The sequence below is a fragment of the Macrosteles quadrilineatus genome, unplaced genomic scaffold, assembly GCF_028750875.1.
Source record: "Macrosteles quadrilineatus isolate MER2022 unplaced genomic scaffold, UCM_ALF_1.0 Scaffold_9__3_contigs__length_116548681, whole genome shotgun sequence".
Taxonomy (NCBI): Eukaryota; Metazoa; Arthropoda; class Insecta; order Hemiptera; family Cicadellidae; genus Macrosteles; species Macrosteles quadrilineatus.
In genome coordinates, this window is record NW_026542602.1 from 38921282 (window position 1) to 38942061 (window position 20780).

At 35.4% G+C, this 20780-nt stretch overlaps 1 protein-coding gene across 1 annotated transcript in view; it reads left to right on the top strand.

Moving 5' to 3' along the window:
• The first annotated feature begins 1294 nt into the window (after window positions 1-1294).
• Window positions 1295-20780, top strand: part of LOC129003862 (rab11 family-interacting protein 4A) — a 186501-nt gene continuing 167015 nt past the window's right edge. The window contains exon 1 of the mRNA XM_054432188.1: window positions 1295-1460. Coding sequence (XP_054288163.1) covers window positions 1329-1460 — 132 coding nt within the window. The 5' untranslated portion in view covers window positions 1295-1328. The remainder of the gene's footprint in view (window positions 1461-20780) is intronic.

Consider the following 20780-nt stretch of genomic DNA (forward strand, 5'->3'; position numbering starts at 1 on the left):
GTATAAATATGTGGTATGCATGTTATAGATGGTTGTGGTGTATAAGGGCACAAGTGGCTGTGTTAAAAATAAATAGCCACAGACAAAAAAAAATTAAATATAGACCGTTCTGGCGCACACCACTGGGAGTGCCATGTAGTTACGGCGTACGTGCTACGTAACTACACGGCACTCCTAGTGGTGTGCGCCAGAACCTATGGTAACCATGGTAACCACAGCACGGCTGGCAGTCTATATTTAATTCTTTTTGTCTATGAAATAGTACAGATGCTGGCTGTGGGTTGAATGTTGGGCGGGGGTAGTATGAATGGTATTCTGATGGCCGTGGTGTCATCAATCCCGTTCATGCAATTCAGCACCACGTTCGTAGGAGTCACTTTCCCGTTTATTCCACAACATGTAGACCGAGACTGGACCAGGAACTTTGGAACGCGGACCATTCAGACAGGGAACCTCGGACACCGGACCGTACGATGGTATTCGTTCACGTAAACTATGTACACAGCTTTCACAACCTAGCGTCTTACTTTCAACACCTTGTAGTAGTAAACTTTGTGATTGCCCTACAGATTAACCCCACAGTAATTGTTGCGATGGTGAAGTAAATCCCGGGTCAGTAAAGAAAATGTATCATCAAGAAGTCCAGCTCTTGTCATTAATGTTTACCTATTCTGTTAAATTAACTTGTTAGGTGTTTGGTAACCTAAACTCTCTTTAACCAAATGCCACTTGGGAATAAACTGTCAAAAAAGGTTCACAACATGATCTGGATGCCAGATAAGATTGTTTTATTACGTATTATAACAATTGATCCTTCAAAGTTAAATACCTGTCAATAAACGCATAGGTACTAACATGCCACAGTAGGTCCCTAATTATATCTGTCGTAGACTCTAACTACAATCTGTGTACAATTACAGTTTCTAAAAAAACGCCACCAAGCTTAAAAATACTTTGGAAACTACATTTTGTTTTAAAAATTAATTAATAAGGATGGGCATAAATAACAGTTAAATCCGAGTATTTTGAACAAAACTGAACATAATTTTTTCTTACTGACAAATCAACTTACAATTTTGTAAATATATCGTGTTCAACATATCATCTCTATACAATATTGACTGTTCATTGTTTTACTTTTCAGTAAGTGATTGCACCAACTTCTAAAAACAAATTGTTAAACAAACCAATCGATGACGAACAAATCTGTATATTCGAGTACGAACGTAATTTGAAAACTACTACAGTTAAGATATGGACTTGTCGGTGAAGTGTTGAAACTGTGAGTGAAGTGTCGATGGTGAAGTGACTGAAGTGAAGTGTTGAAGATGCCGGCCAGCAGTAGACGCATCACAGCCTACCAGCTGAGGAAGGTGTTTCGGCTATGTGACCCAGAGGGCACCGGGTTCGTGTCTGTCCAACACCTCACAGATTTGGCCCTGCAATACGCCCAGAGCAAGGTGAGCAAACGATTGATATATGTGTGCATGAATTACACCATAGACCAACAGCAGTGCTGAAGTTAGCATAAGTTCTGGCGTCCACCGCTGGGAGTGCCGTTAGTTACGTATTTCGTGCGCAGCAACTACACGGCGCTCATAGTGGTGTACGCCAGAACTTATGCTAAACCCAGCACTACTGTCGGTCTATATTTAATTCTATTTGTCTATGATTATACCAACACGTATGTTTTTTTACACAAAAGTGGATTATCAATATCATTTTTCGTATTTAATAATTTCATTAAAAATACTATCAACCGGCTTAGCGACCAAGCTGCATGGGTTTAAACGGTGGTCTTTTTACTCTAAGGAATCGTTATATCACAAGGCTATTATTCATCCAAAATACTACCATGTCCTATCCAAGGTCGACCCTTTATTGGATTCTATTATTATAATAAAATTAGTATTTTATTTGAGCATAAATTAACTACGCGGGTTGTTTTAGACTACAAATCTTTCTGTAATCAAGCTTCATAGATAGAACTTGTTCAAACAAATACCTTTGCTGCTTATTATTTACTACTTTTTGTTGGGGTGTACAATAATATTCATAGTTCATACTGTACATATGACGAAAGAACAATTAAAGAAATTGTGAAATTCAAAGCCAAGGGCTTACGTCTCCCAGTTCAGTTCCGGTATTTCAAATTCTAGAAATCAAACCCAGACAAGGCAAAGTTTATTTCGATCTTTATGATAATTTTTCTCCTGCTTGCTGATTATGAATAATTTAGTTTATTGTTAGTCTCGGTTAAAATATGTATTACGAATTAGCTAATACGAAATTAGCTGGTCTTGAACCTATGCCTTAGTAGATTCTCTATAAAAAGATTTGCTTAAAGTCATTTCACCTTCTTTTTTGCCTCGTCCAATAAAAAATGCTGTAAATTTAACCTCCTAAAATAGAAGTAATATCAGAACCAGTCTTAAGCGCATATTGCTAGGAAATATGCTACAACTGTAGTTAGCAGACGTAAACCATCGTACAAGAAATGGGAATGTGTGGTTATCATATTTTCCACCTTTCTAACAGTTATCCAGTGCTGTAACTGGCACAAGAAGTTATAATTGACATGCAGTGACTCAACGGTTGAAGCGTCTTATCATTAGAGTCAACCTGGTATGACGCAATTACAGCTATTTCGATCAGCTGACTTGTTTTCGTAATGCAAGTCGTCTTTTAAAGTCACTAAGTTGTTAGTAATATTTCCTCATACTGTCCCGAAAACAGCCGTTTTTAGTTCTCAAAATCGTCGGCAAAATTCATCGTTTTCAACTTCAAATAGGGAACAGAAAAACATATGGTAAATGTTTGGTTCGCTAACCTCAAAATTGTTCACTGCACATTAATAATGTTGTTTACTATTTGAAACACACAAATTACAATAACATGGAAGAAGGTGTTCCTGATTTTGTGTCTCGGAAGGTGATAGACGGATTGCTTCCAAATAACTCGAGATGTAAGTAAGAAGCATTTCTGCGTAATTATATTAGTAGGCCTTCAATTTGAAAACTCTGCTAAGCACACAATATTTTAAGGTATGTTTGTATAAACCGAAATGTAAACATTGATGACGACTTTAACCTCAAATTATGTGGTCTAATTTTTTAACGATTAGAAGGTTATTTCCACAGTATGATGAAAATAGTACATCGCTTTTAAAACACGAATGCGTACCAAAAAAAGTCACTTTTGCTCTTAGTTATGAAATATCTATTAGGATATGGTATCGTGATTGACTATAGTTTCGTGTAGACTCATCACCTCATTTTAAATTATGTAGAGTGTTTTGTGTCTGAGAACGCTCGAGTTTGTTGATTTGTCAAACGTTTCTTTTATTCTTACGTATATTTAACAGTGTGTGCATAAATAGGTTGTACTACTAGAGTACAATCAGAAGTTTATCAAATATAGCGAATGTCCTTTTTAAGACAGCAATGATTTCCAGCGTTACCAGGCATAAACCTCATTATCATCTCGATTTGATTGATAAGGGTGAAACATAAGGGAATACAGTAAGTTTTATCCATGGTATCAATAATCGACACTATCAAATCAAGATTTGTTAGGCAAGATCATTGTTTAAGGTTTACAAAATGTGTGGTTTGCAGAAACATCAACCGTGCACTACAGATCCGCATCTAGTTCTCTATGTATTAGTAGATGAATGTATAGTACAGTAGAACCTTGATAACAAGACTCTCAAGGGGATTATTAAATGAGACTTGTTATCAAGGTTGACTCCTTATTGAGGTTTGCAATAACACGATATTTGGGGTGAAATAAATTCAAGGGGATTTGAAAATGACACTTGTTATCAAGGGAGACTTATTATCGAGGGTCTTCTTATCAGGTTCTACTGTAAATTGCAGTCAATGATATTAAGTATTCAAAACTTGCTGTTCAAACAAGCTAAAAAACTTCAATATCCATAATATCGACGAACTACAGTTTCATTCCGCCAAAAAACTATAAACGTGGATCATTGACAGCTGATCGCGTTGAATTCGCAGTCGAGAAAGTTACAAAAACGTCAGACAAAAGTCATTGTTCTGATCTATAAAACAAGAGACCGTTCCTTTCACTACTTATCAAATTAGATATTTTCCTGTGAATTTGTAGCATTTGCCAAAAATGCATGTGAGTTGTATTAGAACACATAATAAAGGTAAACTATCACTACAATTATACCTCAATGAAGGGTTGAGGATTTTATAGTCCATAGTATAAGTAAATTAAAAATCCATGTACGGTTGGAAATAATAATAACTGTTGACACCAATACAGAGATTCAGTTCAAAGACCAGAGTGGGCAAAATAAGGGGGCGAACCTACTGTGAAGAATATAATAGAGGGTACCCCCTAGGGGGATATGAAGGTGGGGGGCATGTGGCCCAAATTGAAGACCAGCCTACAACCACAGATGACAGATGGTTTTGATTCTGACGGTTGTGGTCGAATGACCTAACCCGTTACAGAGATAATTGAAATATCTGTGGTTACTTGTCAGTCTTTCAACACGTGGTACTAAAATTATACCAAATGTTGTATAGGCTAAACTCATTATTGTATTCAAATTTATGTACTGCCCGTGCTGCTTGTATATAATATTTTCTACATAACTTTACATTGGGGTATAAGTACGATTTTAAAACGATGTTATGTACAGTCGATGTCAGTTTTACCAGTGCTATCATAACGAAATGGTCTCTGAGCGGAAAAGTGTTTATACCTACTACAGAAAACGGCTAGATCGGCCCCTTATTTTTATTACACATTTATATTTCTATAATAAATTGTATCACTAAAGTATACGATTAGATGTTTTAAAAACAGTCGAAGTTTAGCTGTTAGCGATTGTAAATTGAGAGACATTAACTAATTAGGTAAATAATATGTAACCGTTGTTTTTCAACCTTTTCGTTTCCCTGGAAACCAATCAATAATTCAAAATTTGAAATTCAAACTATTTTAAAACTACTCAAAACAATGTAAGAAATGACTGTAGTTATCTAACGGTTTCCATGAAAACCGCAATAATTCTAAAATCACGATAAAAAACCATGGAAATAAGAAAAACCATGGAAATGCAATTGACATGGTTACTTTCAAAGGCGCAGGGTTGTGATCTAACTTTATTAGATTAGAATATGACAGAAATCTCCCATAAGGTACGTCCGATTCCAAAGAGCGAACCCCCAACGTTTCTAAGTGATCGTATGGGGTATGCACAATATAGCAATGATCAAAGAACGAACATACTTAAAATACGTTGAACTCTACGACGATGGAAAGATTCGTTTTTCCTGTCACTTCCCAACTTTCTTGTCATTTCTTCTGTTCAAGGAAGACAACAAACATCCAACAATGTCGGACACAGAGTAGAGTTGTGGAATTGCTAAAGTGATTGTTGGTAAAAACCTAGTCACGCGAACCCTGATGACCAACGCAACGGGACGGCAATCATGACCAAGCAGAGAACAGGGTTTGTGGGAGATTTTAACCCAAGTTTCAGTTCTACAGATAGTATTCAAAATACTATTGATTGAAAGGAAACAAATCTATTTTGGTCATGAGAGGATTTTTACTTTTTGAGTATACCTTTATTTTGATTTTACCTAACACTCTAAAGCTTCTACGTTATTTCAAATACAGTAGCTACATTTTAAGGGACAATTCACCGTGAGGTGAGGGGGTTGTAAAGGCTTATGCGGGTTTATGTGTATTACAAATCATATAAGAGAATGATTGATAAAACTTACTTTATCTAAGACTCAAAAAACGTGAACTTTCTAGGGCTTTTTGTTAGTAAAATCTTCAATTAATTTTTCCTACATTACATTTTTTTCCAAGAAGTGATAGTTATACCATAGATAAAAGGATACTCCTTTTATCTATGGTTATACGTAAACCTACCAATCGGTGATCCAAGTTCGACGACCTGAGTTGGTTGGTCGATTCTGTGAGTAACTATGCCACCATAGCCAGCGCCCAATGATATCCTCGATTAGTGTCATCGTCTGACAGAGATAAGATCTGTATCTGTGTCAAAGATATTTCTTGCAATACAAAGATACTTCTTCAAATTAAGCCTATCGTGTAATACACTTAAAAGAATCAATAACTCATTGCGCATCAGAAACACACTCATTTATAAAAAAAAAAAAAAAAAAAAAAAAAAAACTGCGATCATTGCCACATCCAAAAAATACCCGAACAACACAGAAAGTATTTGTCGGAACAAAGCCGGACATCAAGCTGCGAATCTTCATTGAAAACGAACTTAATTGCATCTGTAATTTGACAGTGGTTTCACTCGGTACATTCACTAATCTGTTGTACAACAGCTGGAGTACACTAATTGATGTAAGACAATTAACGTCAATTAGCAGACCGCTCTCTCTGATAGAGGAGTAGATGTAGATAATCAACGTGCATAATGCAGGCACGCAGTAGTGGGAATTCGACCAAGTTTCAGGGCAAATTAAATGTTTTTTTTTTAAAGAGTTTGGGAATTTGAATACCTGTATTTGCTTGTTTCAAAATGAACCAATTGTGTGCAAAAGCGGATAAACTCGTTTGTTTGATAAAGGCTTGTTTAAAATCAGCTGCGAGGTGAAATAAAATTTATGGCCATCAAAAGTTTAAGCCAAGTATTGTAAACGTAAAAGTGTGGTAAAAGAGAATGTCCTTAAACATCGTGGCGTTCATTTTTGTTGCCATGGAGCCCGACAAAAACCCATGGTTTGGCATCAAGAGATTCCAAGACCAGGTATTGGCATTTTATGTGTTGGCAGGGGTCATTATAAATTTCCATAAAATTTCAGCTTAGTAGGTTGAGTAGATTTTGTGCTAACACACAAAGAAACCACCTCCTCTATACAATTAGTACATATTTCTTTGTTACAAAAGTTAACACAATATTATAATCAATTTTCCAGAGAGTAAAATTAATCCATAATTATGTTTAGACTATAGCAATTCAAGTCCAGCACGAGAAATCATAAACGAAACAACCTCAGTTTTAACAACTAATAAATTCCGTGACACGAACGCCTTTTTGCGCAACCGTATTGCATTTTGAACCTAAACTGGTACAGTACACTCTGCGTTATCATAAAACCTCAAAAGTTGCGTTCTCACAAAACCTCAAGGTTTACGTACAAACACAAATAATTACACAAAAATTAACTTCTTAAATATATTTATTCGCTATCCGTACAACTTTGTACTCTTCATTCAAAATATATTTCGTCCCAGATATCGTTCGTTTCTGTGCCCACGTAATTTCTTCGCTTCGTCACCTTTTAGTCATATTATACCATTCATTATACTATGAACGGAAACCACGTTCGTTACTGGATTTATATATTGTCTTCCGATATCCCAGAGTTACATGATAACAATGTGTGATTTCCGTGTCCGTGTTCTGACATCCCAAGAACATTCCTCTCTATGTAGACTATGTGTGAGCGGATATTCATTATTATCGCCCATCTTGATTATTAGCGCAAAGAAGGCTATGAGATTCAATCTGTGTTATTAATCAATTACAAAATTTAACTACAGTGTTTTAAACTTTCTGTGTGAAAACATCGAATTAATAAGGAGTGATTGACCTTGTTGTAGGAAAGGAAGTATTTTGGAGTCATTATCTATAGTGTTATCTTGATCTGATAATAATCTAGAAAACAAATGAGGAAAATTGTCTTTGGGAGTCATTAATTAATTGTTTGTCTTTATCTTTCCTTGAGATGGAAGTTTTGTAAATAAATCGTATTTGGTTAGGGGAGACTAGCTTTGTAGATTAAATGGAAAATGTAAATATTTACACGACCTGTCCACTTAAAGTCGTCTATGCTTTTATCTCAACAGTAATTACTATAATAATGTGTGTAAATAAATGTATATTGTTTTCAAAAGAAACCCTGGGATTTAAAAACGCAAGTCCAGTATATGTTTTAGTTCCTAATTGAGATTGATTTATGAACAAATGTTTCGTGCGTAATTTAAGCTTATTATCTCTGCTACAGTATACCATCAAGCAAGATAGAGATGAATAGGCACGCATGTTTCTTGAACATTTTTTTCTGAGCTCGTGTGCATCGCAGGGAAAATCTACGCATACTGTTAGAAATATATTTTCCTGTAGATGTGCAGGGAAATAGCCCTCTCTAGTACACATGTGTATTAGAGGTGGCTATGGCAGAATCCCTTTATAATTTAAAATAGGCTCAAAAATAAGCACAACAAATTAATTAAAAAAATTATCCTGGACCTTATGGGTTGCCATGCTGGTGACGAAATAACAACGAAATATAAACAGAAAATTAAATCAAATGGAAGAAATAATCATATGTTTTATTTACAGCGTTGGGTGAAAATAGAGAAGTCTGTACATTACATATTTTGGTCAAGTTTTCGACCACTTGACCTTAAGTATTATTTATTATAAATTTTTACATTACTATAACTTAATATTTTTGAGTCGCTACGTAAAACGTGTAAATTTTGGATGTGTGATACAAACCGTGGTCGTTTATGACTTTCCAGCACCGACTTTAGTTTTTACTTTTAGCTATACATGCAATGCAACTATACATATTCAGTTGTCCTCCCTTCTGAATATCCAAAAAAATCTTCTCCTTTCTTTGTTGTCGTCTTAGGCATTGTTAAACACTTCTTTCCCCACTTCCAGCTGATTCAACAACTGCTCACCACAAAACTATACAATGCAACGCCTTTGTGATCCTGTTGGCGTTAACGTTAGAACAATAGATTTGATCACCTTGCGTTAGCCGCGTTAACCGGAAACGCGCGTCCGCATGCACAACCGGAAAACTAACCGGAACCTGCTCGTTGTAGGCGGTGTACCAGCATGAATGGGAATTAGCAAATCACAAAGGTTAGTTTTTGTGCAGTTTCTCAACTCCAAAATTGTCAAAGGACCTGAATGCTGTATTAAAACTAATACCTCTTTACGCATAGGGTAAATATCTGGAAACGAAATCGTTAATTCATGACCTGGTCAACATCGAACATATTGCAGGAAAACGTTCTAAGATTTTAACGCTGTAACTTTAATTTTGTTCAAATTGTTAGAAGACCTCTTTCTTATCTGACTCAGACAATTCTGTGTAGGACTTTGCAGGTTTCCTGTCACCATACATTCTTTCTTGTGTGAGTGACTGTTAAGCTTTTATCACTTCACCTACTTGTTACTTACTTCAACACTTTCTCCATTCAAAGTGACACCAAAGTGATTGCGCTTGAAAACTCAGTAGGTCAGTAAAACTCAACTGTTGCCAAAACCTCAGCACAATAAAAACATCCAGCTAAATACACATACAGTACTCGATCATTAATGGGTTTGACCATACATAAAATATCATCTGGTTTAGCTTAATGTGTTCCGATGTTGAACCTAGTATTGCTAAGCACAAACAACAAAATTAATATTCTAGTGTTGTTGTCTTATAAATAAGAAGAAAACCCACCTAATTTATCTAAATTTGTCAAAATTGAGGTTAAAAGATTAAAAGTAATTGTTTTTAAACAATTTATTTTTGTCTCTATCCAACAATAAGAAAACCATTTAGTTTAGACATTTGTAAAATAATAGTCACAGACAATCGTGTAGCGTTTTCAAATAGGAACTAGGCTCACATATACTCATAGGTTACAATTTTGCAATTATAAAGCACATTGAAGGTTAATTTCAGTCTCAGACATAATTTCGTAAGTGGGAGATTCCGCTCATTCACAACTGTACTTAGTATGTTATCTCTCCACGAAGTAGGTTTTCCCTTTATCTCTTTGGGTCACGACTTTCCCCGAACCCGTGAACAGGGCTACCAACCTGCACGTTTGAGAAAATTCACCAACTTTAGATATCATCAGTGTATTTTGGGTATTGTTCAATTCCCAGGCATTTTGCGAGTTGCCACCCCGAGCACGAGCCCCACCACTGTTGACAAGAGGTCACGTGACCTTCGCCCCGAGCGTCGCTGGAATCCTGGAGAATCGCGGAAGCTTTCTAGAGGCTCACTGTTATTAACCGGAGGATGAAAGCCGAGCTGGAGATTGTGAGACGTTCGATCACTCTAATACCTTCACTGATTCTGAGACCTACAATTAGATTACTGAGCAATGTTGCGATTTCAGTCTGTAGGTTGATTGACAATTATTTTTCTCGTATGTCTCAGTTTGATTAGCCAGTGACGAATTGCCTTTTGGATTCGGCAACAATTTAATAAATGTTACACGTGTGATTCTGACAGCACTATCGTGAATCATACTGTTCATTATATAGTAATGTTCTGGATTATTTTTGCTCAAACCATTAACATACCATAGGCTGAAGCCGGAGTTTTGCCAACGGGTGTCAGGTAGATGGGGGAGGATGCCTTCGGCCACCTCTTGGAGTGGGCTCTCCACATTTGCGCCATTCTACCTGGGTCGCGATCCAAACACTCCACTAGTGCGCCACAAGTTTAGATCCACCCCTCAATCCCCCTCCACACTTGCGCCACCTATTCAACTCTTGAAACCACTCAGGCAGAAATGTTCTACACTTACTAGAACATGTAAATCCAAAAAGTAGGCAATCACTTTAACACTACATAGGCTATTTTTGTTATTAATTACACACCAAAATACCGTAGTCCCTAGCATATATTTGAATTTTAATTATAGTGTTCGACTAATAGGCCTAGTTTGTTGAGAAAGAGGACCAAAAACATGAAAATAAAAAATTTCGTAAAATTTAAAATTCATCTCATTTCTGTTCATTAAAAAAATGTAAGAACCTAAAAAATACACTAAGGAGCAGTTTGTATTCGTTAAAACTGTTGATTCAAATTAAATTAAATATTTTTTAATTTAAATAAAACAATATATGCAAATACAAATTACAATTTGGAGCTTTAATTAAACTAAATGAAATTGTAAACTGCTATTCAACATGCCTAAAACAAACAAATTCATAACATGGAACATCTTACTGTACAATAATTTACAAACGGTCAATTTAAACTAACTGAAAGCGGAAAATCCTAAACAATACATCAAAAGCAATTAAAAACATAGCATGGGACAATTTACAATAATTTATAAACTGTTAATTTGAACAGTAAATACTAAACAATATGCCAGAAGCAATCAAAAACTTAACATGGAACATTTTACAATCATTCATAAATGGTTGATTTAAACTAACTGATAACGGGTAATGCTGTAAAATATGTCAAAAACAAACAAAAACATAACATAGGACATTTTAAAATAATTTTTAAACCGTCAATTTTAACTATGGGAATTTCTAAATACCAAAAGCAATCAAAAACATTTTATTACTGAACAGTTCAGATTCAGTTACCAGTTCATCGTCAAACAGAAACGTTTAGACCAACGCACATAAAAAATTTCAGAACAATGATATCGTTGCGTCTACGCTGTTTAATCTTATTTTTAATGAACGACACTTTGTCCAATAAAGTGTGAATTAAAAAGTCCTATGTCATTCTTATTGGGAATAAATAAAGTGTAATAGTTTGCTTGTTTGTGGATATATTTTAATCAATTTTGATTATTTCATATTAAGCTATACACAACTTCCCTGTACAGCAAACCCAGAAGACTTAATAAAATTAATGTTTTTAAATATGAAATAAATTGAACAATTTAATGGGGATATTTTTGTGAAAATCTATCCATGTAAATGGCAATTCGCTTAGTTTGTAGATTTTCCGCAGCCGGGGTATTATAATTATTAAGTGTGTGCAGGTTTTTGATCTAATAAGTGTATCTTTTAAACCTTAAAGTAAAACCACAACTTCCTATTTACTATTTTGTTTGCCTGATTACACAATAATCACGCCTGACTGGAGATGGCGCACTAGTGGAGTGGGATTATGTGACCGTTTAATACCCCCTCACAAATGACCTGGGGAGTGGCGCACTTCGGATATGCCCCTTGGAGTGTAGGAGTTTTGCCTACGGAAAGGCGTTAACGATCTTATCTAGCAACTTTCCCGACAATCGCACCCTAGAAACTAAACATCGTCGTTACTGATAATCTTCAGATCTAGACCGTTAGTCTCCGAAAGGGCGATGAAAGCGCTGCTACGCAAATCACGTCACCAAGGTAAGGCCGCTAGGTCCGTGGAAATGTGATTTGATTGGTCCGCTAGTACTGAACAGTGGACGGTGGTCAATGTCCTCGAACACTCGGTAATATGATTATGTAGGTGATTTGGTTATTGAGAAGTACTATTTCTTCGTCAAGAGTAAAATACTAAAACTTCGAGTTGATTCAACGTTTTTTATAGATTTTCTTGCCATCATGTTTCTTGGAAAGCTGGATTGTTTAAATTAGCTGCTTCGATCATGTGAAAAGTCAGTAGTGTAGTCTTGTAAAGGTTCGAGGCTTAAAACTTGAACGAAAAGAAAAAGGCCATTGATCTAAGCTCAAAGCTGATATTAGTAGCAACAAAGCTATACAAAGTACAGTACTGTATTTGTCCTACAATCCTATATTGTACAGTGTACACTCATCCTCAACTCACATTCAGGAGGAAATACGCTCTATTGTATCATAGATTAAACAGTAGAGACAGTAGAAACAGTCTACTCTCTAATCTATGATTGTATGTCTTAATGGAATGATAATTATTGTTAAATAGGTTGGCCTCGTTTCATAATACATCAACAGAATGTACGGCTAAGGAATTGACAAAGTGTAAGGTTATTACAAAGTATCAATGATAAATTAACAATTATATTTTAGCACTTTAGCATACAGTATCTTACTGTACACTGTACACACTAAAAATTACTCTCAAACTTTTTTTCCCACATAATCTTTAAGACTTTCACCTGATTATCAACTTAACCTATTAACTCAGAAAAGTAATCTTCGCTGGTATTCTTCAGTTCCATCAGTTAGAGTACTGTACACTGTATGCAAATAGTGAAATTTTCAAATTTACGTCCAGGTGTGTATTTACGTTCAGAGTTTCACGTTCAAACATTAGTTTCACGTCCACATTTACGTTCACGACGGAAGGACGACTCGCGACGAGAATGTAGATGAGGTTGTGTATTGTGACTATGACACAGACCCGTTATTATGTCAATGAAGGGAGTGGAAGTAATGGAGGCGGTGTGAGAAATGCTGAGGAATGTGACACAGTCAGTAGGAGAAACAATGACGAAACTGATCGACATGAAACATTAATGGTAAACGTCGTAAAGTTTAGGATTAAAGACACAAGGGCATCTAGCTAACAAGGATCTGAACTTTTGAGAAAACCTAAGCCACACACCTATCAATCATATACTTGAATGAAAGGTCTTGATGTGAAACTTCCCCAAAATATAAGTTTTTCGATAAACCCTCTCCCACGGGCTGGATTTAATCACATTTAAAATATTGAAGATACATCAGCTGTTAGATTTATATTGTTTTAGTTTGTTTACTTTTCCTTGAGTTAACCTTTTGATTGATCAAGAGAAGTGACGGTACGTTTTTCTTATAATGTGGAATAGTGTTCAACCTTTGAATTATGTTTCAGTTGTTTACTTATTGGTTCAGTATTATATATTACACAGCAATTGATGTTGCAGACAAACGTTGTATAGTTATATAGTAAGTAACACATGAACCATAGAGTTGGATGTTGGATGTTGGCCTTATAGTGTTCCAACTCGGGGAAAAATGCATCTGAAGTTTATTTTCCCTTGTGACATGTACATGGATAAAATTAATTTACATCCTTTAATCTATTTTTACATCAAGAACATAAGCACTTAATTAACCAGCAGTTTATATTGGACAAGGTGGTGAAGAATAATCATATCTTCTCTGCGCTCTCTTCTAATGGCTCGGGCAGAACAACTAGTAGTAAGTAATATGAAATAAGAGTAGCTCTGATTTAATGGTTAAGACGTGGACCTTATATCCTGAATCTTAAGTTCATATCCAGCCGATCATTAAAATGTTTATTATGTGGTAATGGAGTGATCAGGAAGTCAACATTAGCTGCAGACAATCTAGATAAGAAACAGGTCCTTCATACGAGGGTGAGTGAATTGTTTGAAGAATATTCCCTCTACTTAAAGCTGTATAACCATAATTCATGAGAAATAGACCAAAGTATTAATTGAATAAAATAAATATATCTAAGGGATTCTTTACCACACTTCAAAATAGCTTAAAATATTTGAATAGTACATAATTTGCTGTATGAAACTAATCTTTTAAATAGGTAGGCCTACGGGTGTTTAGGTGGTTATTTCATGTTTTCTGACGGTTTACTAGATCAGTATCTGATCTGGTTTATGTGTTCACTTAGTTCATTGACTTTTTGTTATCAATAGTTAGAGCTATGATTGTTTACTTGATTACTAAGATGGTTTATCAGATATTTGTGTTTCGTCTATTATTTGATATTTTATCCTGACATTATTGATTTTCTTAGATATTTTATTTACGTTGTATTTAATCGCACACTAGGATAGTGCGCCTAATGCAGTCAGCTAGTTAAAGTAGCACCTACTTAACTAACGTCCCAAAAGTTTCCTACAATGATTGATTAAACACTGAATAGTATAATTTCCAAGGAAATCTGTTCAGATACTACTCGATGCATAGTTACCCAAACCCAGCCGACACAGCTATGTTCCTATTACACATAGGTACGCATTATGCAATCAGTGCAGGTTTTCCTTATAAATCCGTCAGGGTAATTGAGAATCTTTCTATCGGGGGAAATGTCTGAAAACACGTGTTTACATTTCCAACTAGTTGATATAATTGGGTACGAAATGAAAACAAACTTGACATGTCAACATGTAAGAGCATCTTTTCTAGTTTATGATAGTAGATCACGCAAAACTCGCATTAAAGTACTGTCTGCTCGGACTGTTTGTTTAATAACTGCAATCTAGTCGACAAACTTAGAACACTTTCGTTTCCTTCCTTCGCAGCATGGTGTTTTAACACAAATATGGACTCAAGGCACACGCAAAAATGTAACCACATGCATCAAATGAATCCAGAACTGGAACTAGGTGAAACTGTTCCTGTGTAATTGTCCTTTACAACAAACATTCACTACATCATAGAGGTTTCCTGATTTTGTAATATGAATACGTTTGTTGTTGAAAGATAATTTGAGAAATAATTGAAACAGAAACATCCGATTATTATCATGCTGACAGGTCAATTGTAATTTTGAATCTTATAAAATGTTTTACACTACCAGAGCATTAATAATGTTATATCCACAAGGATAACTTGGAAACATAAGAGCCAATACACCAGAGCCTGGCAGAGTAAAAATATTACTAATGATTAAATTTTTTAAAATATATTTCATGTGAAGCATCCTCAGAACTTAAACCCAGAATCTATTCTGCATAATCTTAATCAACCATGCAGTATTCGAGGAATCAAGTTTACATTATTATCGAATGTTAAATTATTAGAATTTATTATTAAATGGCAGTTTTTGACAGTAGAGTTTAGCTACCAAAAGTCAAATTGGACAACCAGGATGCCCAAACCAGTTTGGCCCACCTACTGCCTCCGTGCCTCGGGACAGAATTACCGACCGCCGACCGCATGACACAATTTCGGATAATGACATTGATTATCTATCGAGAGCTCGAATCGGTAGTAATCGGTTGATCGCCGAAAGAAACCGATAGCTGAATCCGACCAAGGTTAAACAATTGGTAAATTGATCAGTTGAGATGTTTGAAGTCTAGATAACGTTTTGCTACAAATAATTAATTTAGGCGGGAAAATGATAATTTATTGCAGGACTAAATTGTGGTAGGTTTGAAATAGAACTCCTTAACATTCATGTTGTTTATGATTTGTACATAAATGTGTGATTCATCAGGTATATAATTTAACAGGTTACAGATTGATATTGTGTGGGTTAACCACAATAATACTTTGGAACTATATGTATAGTAAAAGTTGAAAATATTTTCATGAATTGAATTACCGTACATAAATGTATGAAGCCAAAACAACTGTATTTTTTAGCTTCGTCATGATAGGTGCTGAGCAAATATTGTATCCCAGATGTTCTTAGGCATTGAGGACGGGTTGAAGGTTTTGAATATATACATATTCATTACATAATAAAATTAAAAATTCTATATACTCACAAAACGCATTGGGTTCTAAACACTTGTATCGATCTTGTAATATTTCAGGAACCTACAACATTCATCGGCTGTCGTCCTCAATATATCTTGTTTTTTATACAGTACTTAAACGGACTTCAATGGGAACTTAAAACTAGCCTACATCACATCGTTTATAACTAATTTTACTCTGAAATTCAATATTTAATTCAAAATCACAAAATGTTTGATGAATTTTAACTACTTAAATTACAAACCAAACAGCGGACGTCCCGGACCTAGTGGAAAGTAAATGACAGGTTTTCGGTGAGGACATCCGATTTCCGCTGTCGTTAAATTTTAAAACAAATTTCGACTGAAGAAAAAAAATTAAAGGAAACACTGTCTTAGAAAGTGTTCTAATTTGACTCAAATTCTTATTTCCGTAATTTAAAATACAAATACGGCAAATAGAATAACAATCAAACATTGAACATATGAAGTATATCACGGCTTTAAAAAAATGTCCAATTCCTATCCTGCGACTCCTACGACTCCCAAGACTAGTGCAATTGCACTCTTGACCGTCATGGAATAAGTACAGTAGGCAGCGAATATATTACTTGGAGAAGAGGAGGAAAAGGAAATATTAATTTGCATGGTAAAAAACATTGAACAACTTAATCCATTGTTCATGGTACGGCGAAAAAAGGGATTTAAGAGTATTCTCATTCAGAGACATCTTCTTAAAGTATTGGGGGTTCTTGGGGTTGAAAACGTATGGGTGGTGACGAACCAGTTCCTTCATCTATGAAGGTACACACCTCAAACTCCGCATGTTAAAACTATAAATTCGTTACAGCCGCGCGGCTGTAGACGCTCGATAGGAATCTGGTACATTTGATTTGCATTAAAAGCAGTCATTTATTTCAGCCGCGCGACTAGAATTATAACAGTCGCAGGATAGGAATTGGACTTAGGAATTGGAATAGGATAGGAATATGGTTTCCCAGAGAATTTATGTTTGCTACTGTAACTTTAAAACTGTACAGTTATCAAAACATTAGAGGAAAATTAACTTACATTCTTTAAAATTGCTGTTTCTATCCATAACAAATCCACTCCTCATCGAGTGCCATTGTCAATATATGGAAGCCACAAAACTGCATAGATTGAGGTTTCCGCATTATATAATTCGATAGTGCTACGTCATTAATCAATCTATAGATACTAGTTCCACCGTTGGCTCAATAATTAGTTACATACAATTAATTTTGGAGTATTTCCATCGACAGAGAGATCGCGCGATGCTGAATAATAGTAGTACTGTTCCTATACATGGCTAAAACAAAATCCAAAAGAGTGTTTGTTTTTAACTAACGTCAATATTCATGAAAATGAAATTGAGTGCAATATGGTGTGTTAAATAATCTTTGGACACACTTTGTGTATTTGTCGATAGAACACAGCACAAGCATAATAGGTCTGAAGTAAATATTTTTTATCCGTCCACCAATTTGTAATTTTTACAAGCATCAAAACTTTTTTAGGATTACTAACACTTGAATGTAATGCGACTCGGTACATTACCAACTCCTTGTAATTAACACTGTTCTTAGAATGTAGGCCTACCTTTATTGCGTTTACTGTTATAAAATGTTAATACCAATATACAATATTGTACTATGTAACAATTCTGTGCTCATAAACAAGAGATTTTAGGATTTTATAAAAAAAAAACTAAGGAGGAATCATCATTATAATAACACCATATCATTAAAGTAGGGCCAGCATTTTGCCTTAATTATTGACACCTCTGTGATTGTCATCAGAACACAATTAATATTGCAATGTAATTTTATACTGACAAAAATGATAGTAAAATTAGAATTCTTGGAATTTACAGTCAATATTTAAATTACCACAATTTGGAGGTAGCAAAGTTACAGTACTTAAATCTACACGTTTCAATGAAAAGCCTATAGACCTTCATGTAACTGAAAGCACAGACTATAGAAAATGTTAGTCTCTGCTGTAAGTTTGAATTTTGTTTATCCGAATTTTGAAATATTTGCATTCATCTTAAGCTAATGCGTTTTCCTTCTACATGAAACACTTAAACCGTGACCGTGGGATCCATAAACTCCAGTATAACCTAGATCCTCTCGCCGCAGAGATGAAATCTGGTCTCACCATTTCACAAATTGAAATCTCCAACTTGACCGTTACGCACATTACTCCCGCTATATTTCACAGCTGGTAATCCACCAGATGACCGTCTGTATTCTATGAAGGCCAGTATTGCGAGCCATTACCATTTTCCGACCATTTGGGCCATTTGTTCGCTCAATGCGGCGCCGCCATTCCCACGCGCTGGGGAAAATCTAGACCTTGTCCTCCCCATTTTCCTGATTCCCTCTCGGAACCAAAAGTGACCTCAAAGTTCCAAACGGTGGGATTATAGCAACATTTTGCTCTTACTGAATTGTTTTACTGTTTAGTTTTGCTTTGCTGTTTTTGCTTTCACTAAATTGTATACTTATTATGTTTGAGAACGAAAAGGGAATTTCAGTTAATATCAGGAATATCAGGAATTCATGCAAGAAACAGCAATTTGAATTCAGGCAAGAAATAGCAATTTATAAAATATATTTTTTTTTTCTGTCAACTAGTTATGCCTTTGGCTATAGACGTTACTGGTAGAATTGAATTTGGATTGGGATGGTTTATGTTTATAGAAAATGTATATTTGTTGACTATACCCATCTAAGAAGCAAAACCCCACTTATCAAAATCATTTCAACAATTTAGCAATACAATTCAGTGTATTTTAAGCTGAATGGGAGTAACTTTTTAAGGTCTTCAACCGTTCAGAAATTCAGAACTAGCTGTTTCTTTGTTCAAAACCATATATTTTGCTTAGAGATAATCGGACAGAATATCGCATTTTATATAAAAGCAATCATGGAATAATAATTGCTCAAACTCTAGTACAAATTACAGGGAAACGAGCTGGCGTAGTGGTTACCCCGCCAAGTCACCAATGGATTTTATCTAAGTGATAATGCCGCAACCCCTAGGTCTAGCCTGAAGTAATGTGAAAAACAATCCCAGGCTCGTGCCTAGCGTCCTTAGGACAAAAAAAGTACAAATTACAAAAACGTTTTAGCCGGACGCATAGGATAGATATAGAAATCGAAACCCATTTTGTTCCTATGTTTTGTTTCCACGGCGATACTTTACTTCAACTATTGTTTATTTAACCGTAATTTGTTCCAAGAAGGTATGCTATTTAATATTTACACAACTAGTGCGTTTTCAATATTTCTTATTGACATGAATTTGTCTCATCAATGACTAACTCATCAATAGGAATTCAGGCATGGAAATCTTTTAACGCCTCAAAAAGTAAGAGATATTCAATTTAAAAAAAAATTGTGTTTTAAATATTTTTGATGTGAACTAAACATCTCTTGATGATTTTTCCAAGCAGTTTCCCCGCGTGTAGTCATCATACGCGGTTCCCAGGCGGTTTCACTGGTTCGCATTATATCCCACATTGTGTGCAGAGTTCCCAAAGACTGCGTCGCCGTGTAGTTCCGCACATCCAAGGCCTCAGTTCTCACGTCTTCTTGTCTCAATGTCAAGAACAATAGTAATAGTTCATTATGGCGTTGAAAGTGACTCTTCACTTGTTTTAACTGTCGGGTAAAATTGTTTACTGCATATTGATATTTTATTTCTGTTTAAGATATTTTACAATACCTCTAAGCAGTTCTAGGAAGTAATTCAGCCTGAATCAGCAACAGCAAAACAGCATTGGATTCAACTTTTAGCCTATAAGTTGTAGTGTTATAATGTACGACTAAAAATTTACATCTTTACTTCAAACTTAGTGACAAATAACAATTCTCATTCTACCATCGGGAACAGACATCAACTAATTGTGTCAAGCATTTTACTATGGATTGAATGGATCTGTTTCCATGTTAAAACTGCAACCGTGAAAAGTGTATTCAACAGAAATCAGTAATTAAATACTAATTTAACAGACTTTTCAACCCAAACCAAACTAAATTATCATTCATCAAAATAAGAAAAAAAAGGGTGAAAACATAATTTTGTACTCTAGCACACATGATTGGCTCATTTAACTGTTTTATTGGCCAAAGTTGGTCTACATAGATGGTATGTCTACTTAAATATCCAAAAGTCTACTTCAAAGTATGTGTTGTACAATGTAAGAAGCTGCTAATCCTTCTATTCCCAAAACGCTACTTTGGATAACCTATTACAACAAAATAAATAAGGTTAGTAACCTGCTAACGTTGTCAACCCTATAGGTTTTTAGCAGATGGCCCAATTGTCAAATCTTCCGTCTCCTCGTTTTTGCTGAGCTTCACTATTTACAAGTTCAATTACAAGCTACACTGGTATCGACCAACGTTGACAAAGTTTAGTGTTAGCTACTAAGTATTTCCCAGCATCCTTCACTGCCGCCAATCTATTGAATATTTCCCTCCTTGTCCGCCACAAGCGTGACAATCGATTATGTGACACGACGTGACGTCGTTGGAATGTGTGAAAGTGACGCGTGACGCTTCCACGTAACGCAGTTAGACTGCGCGTTACAC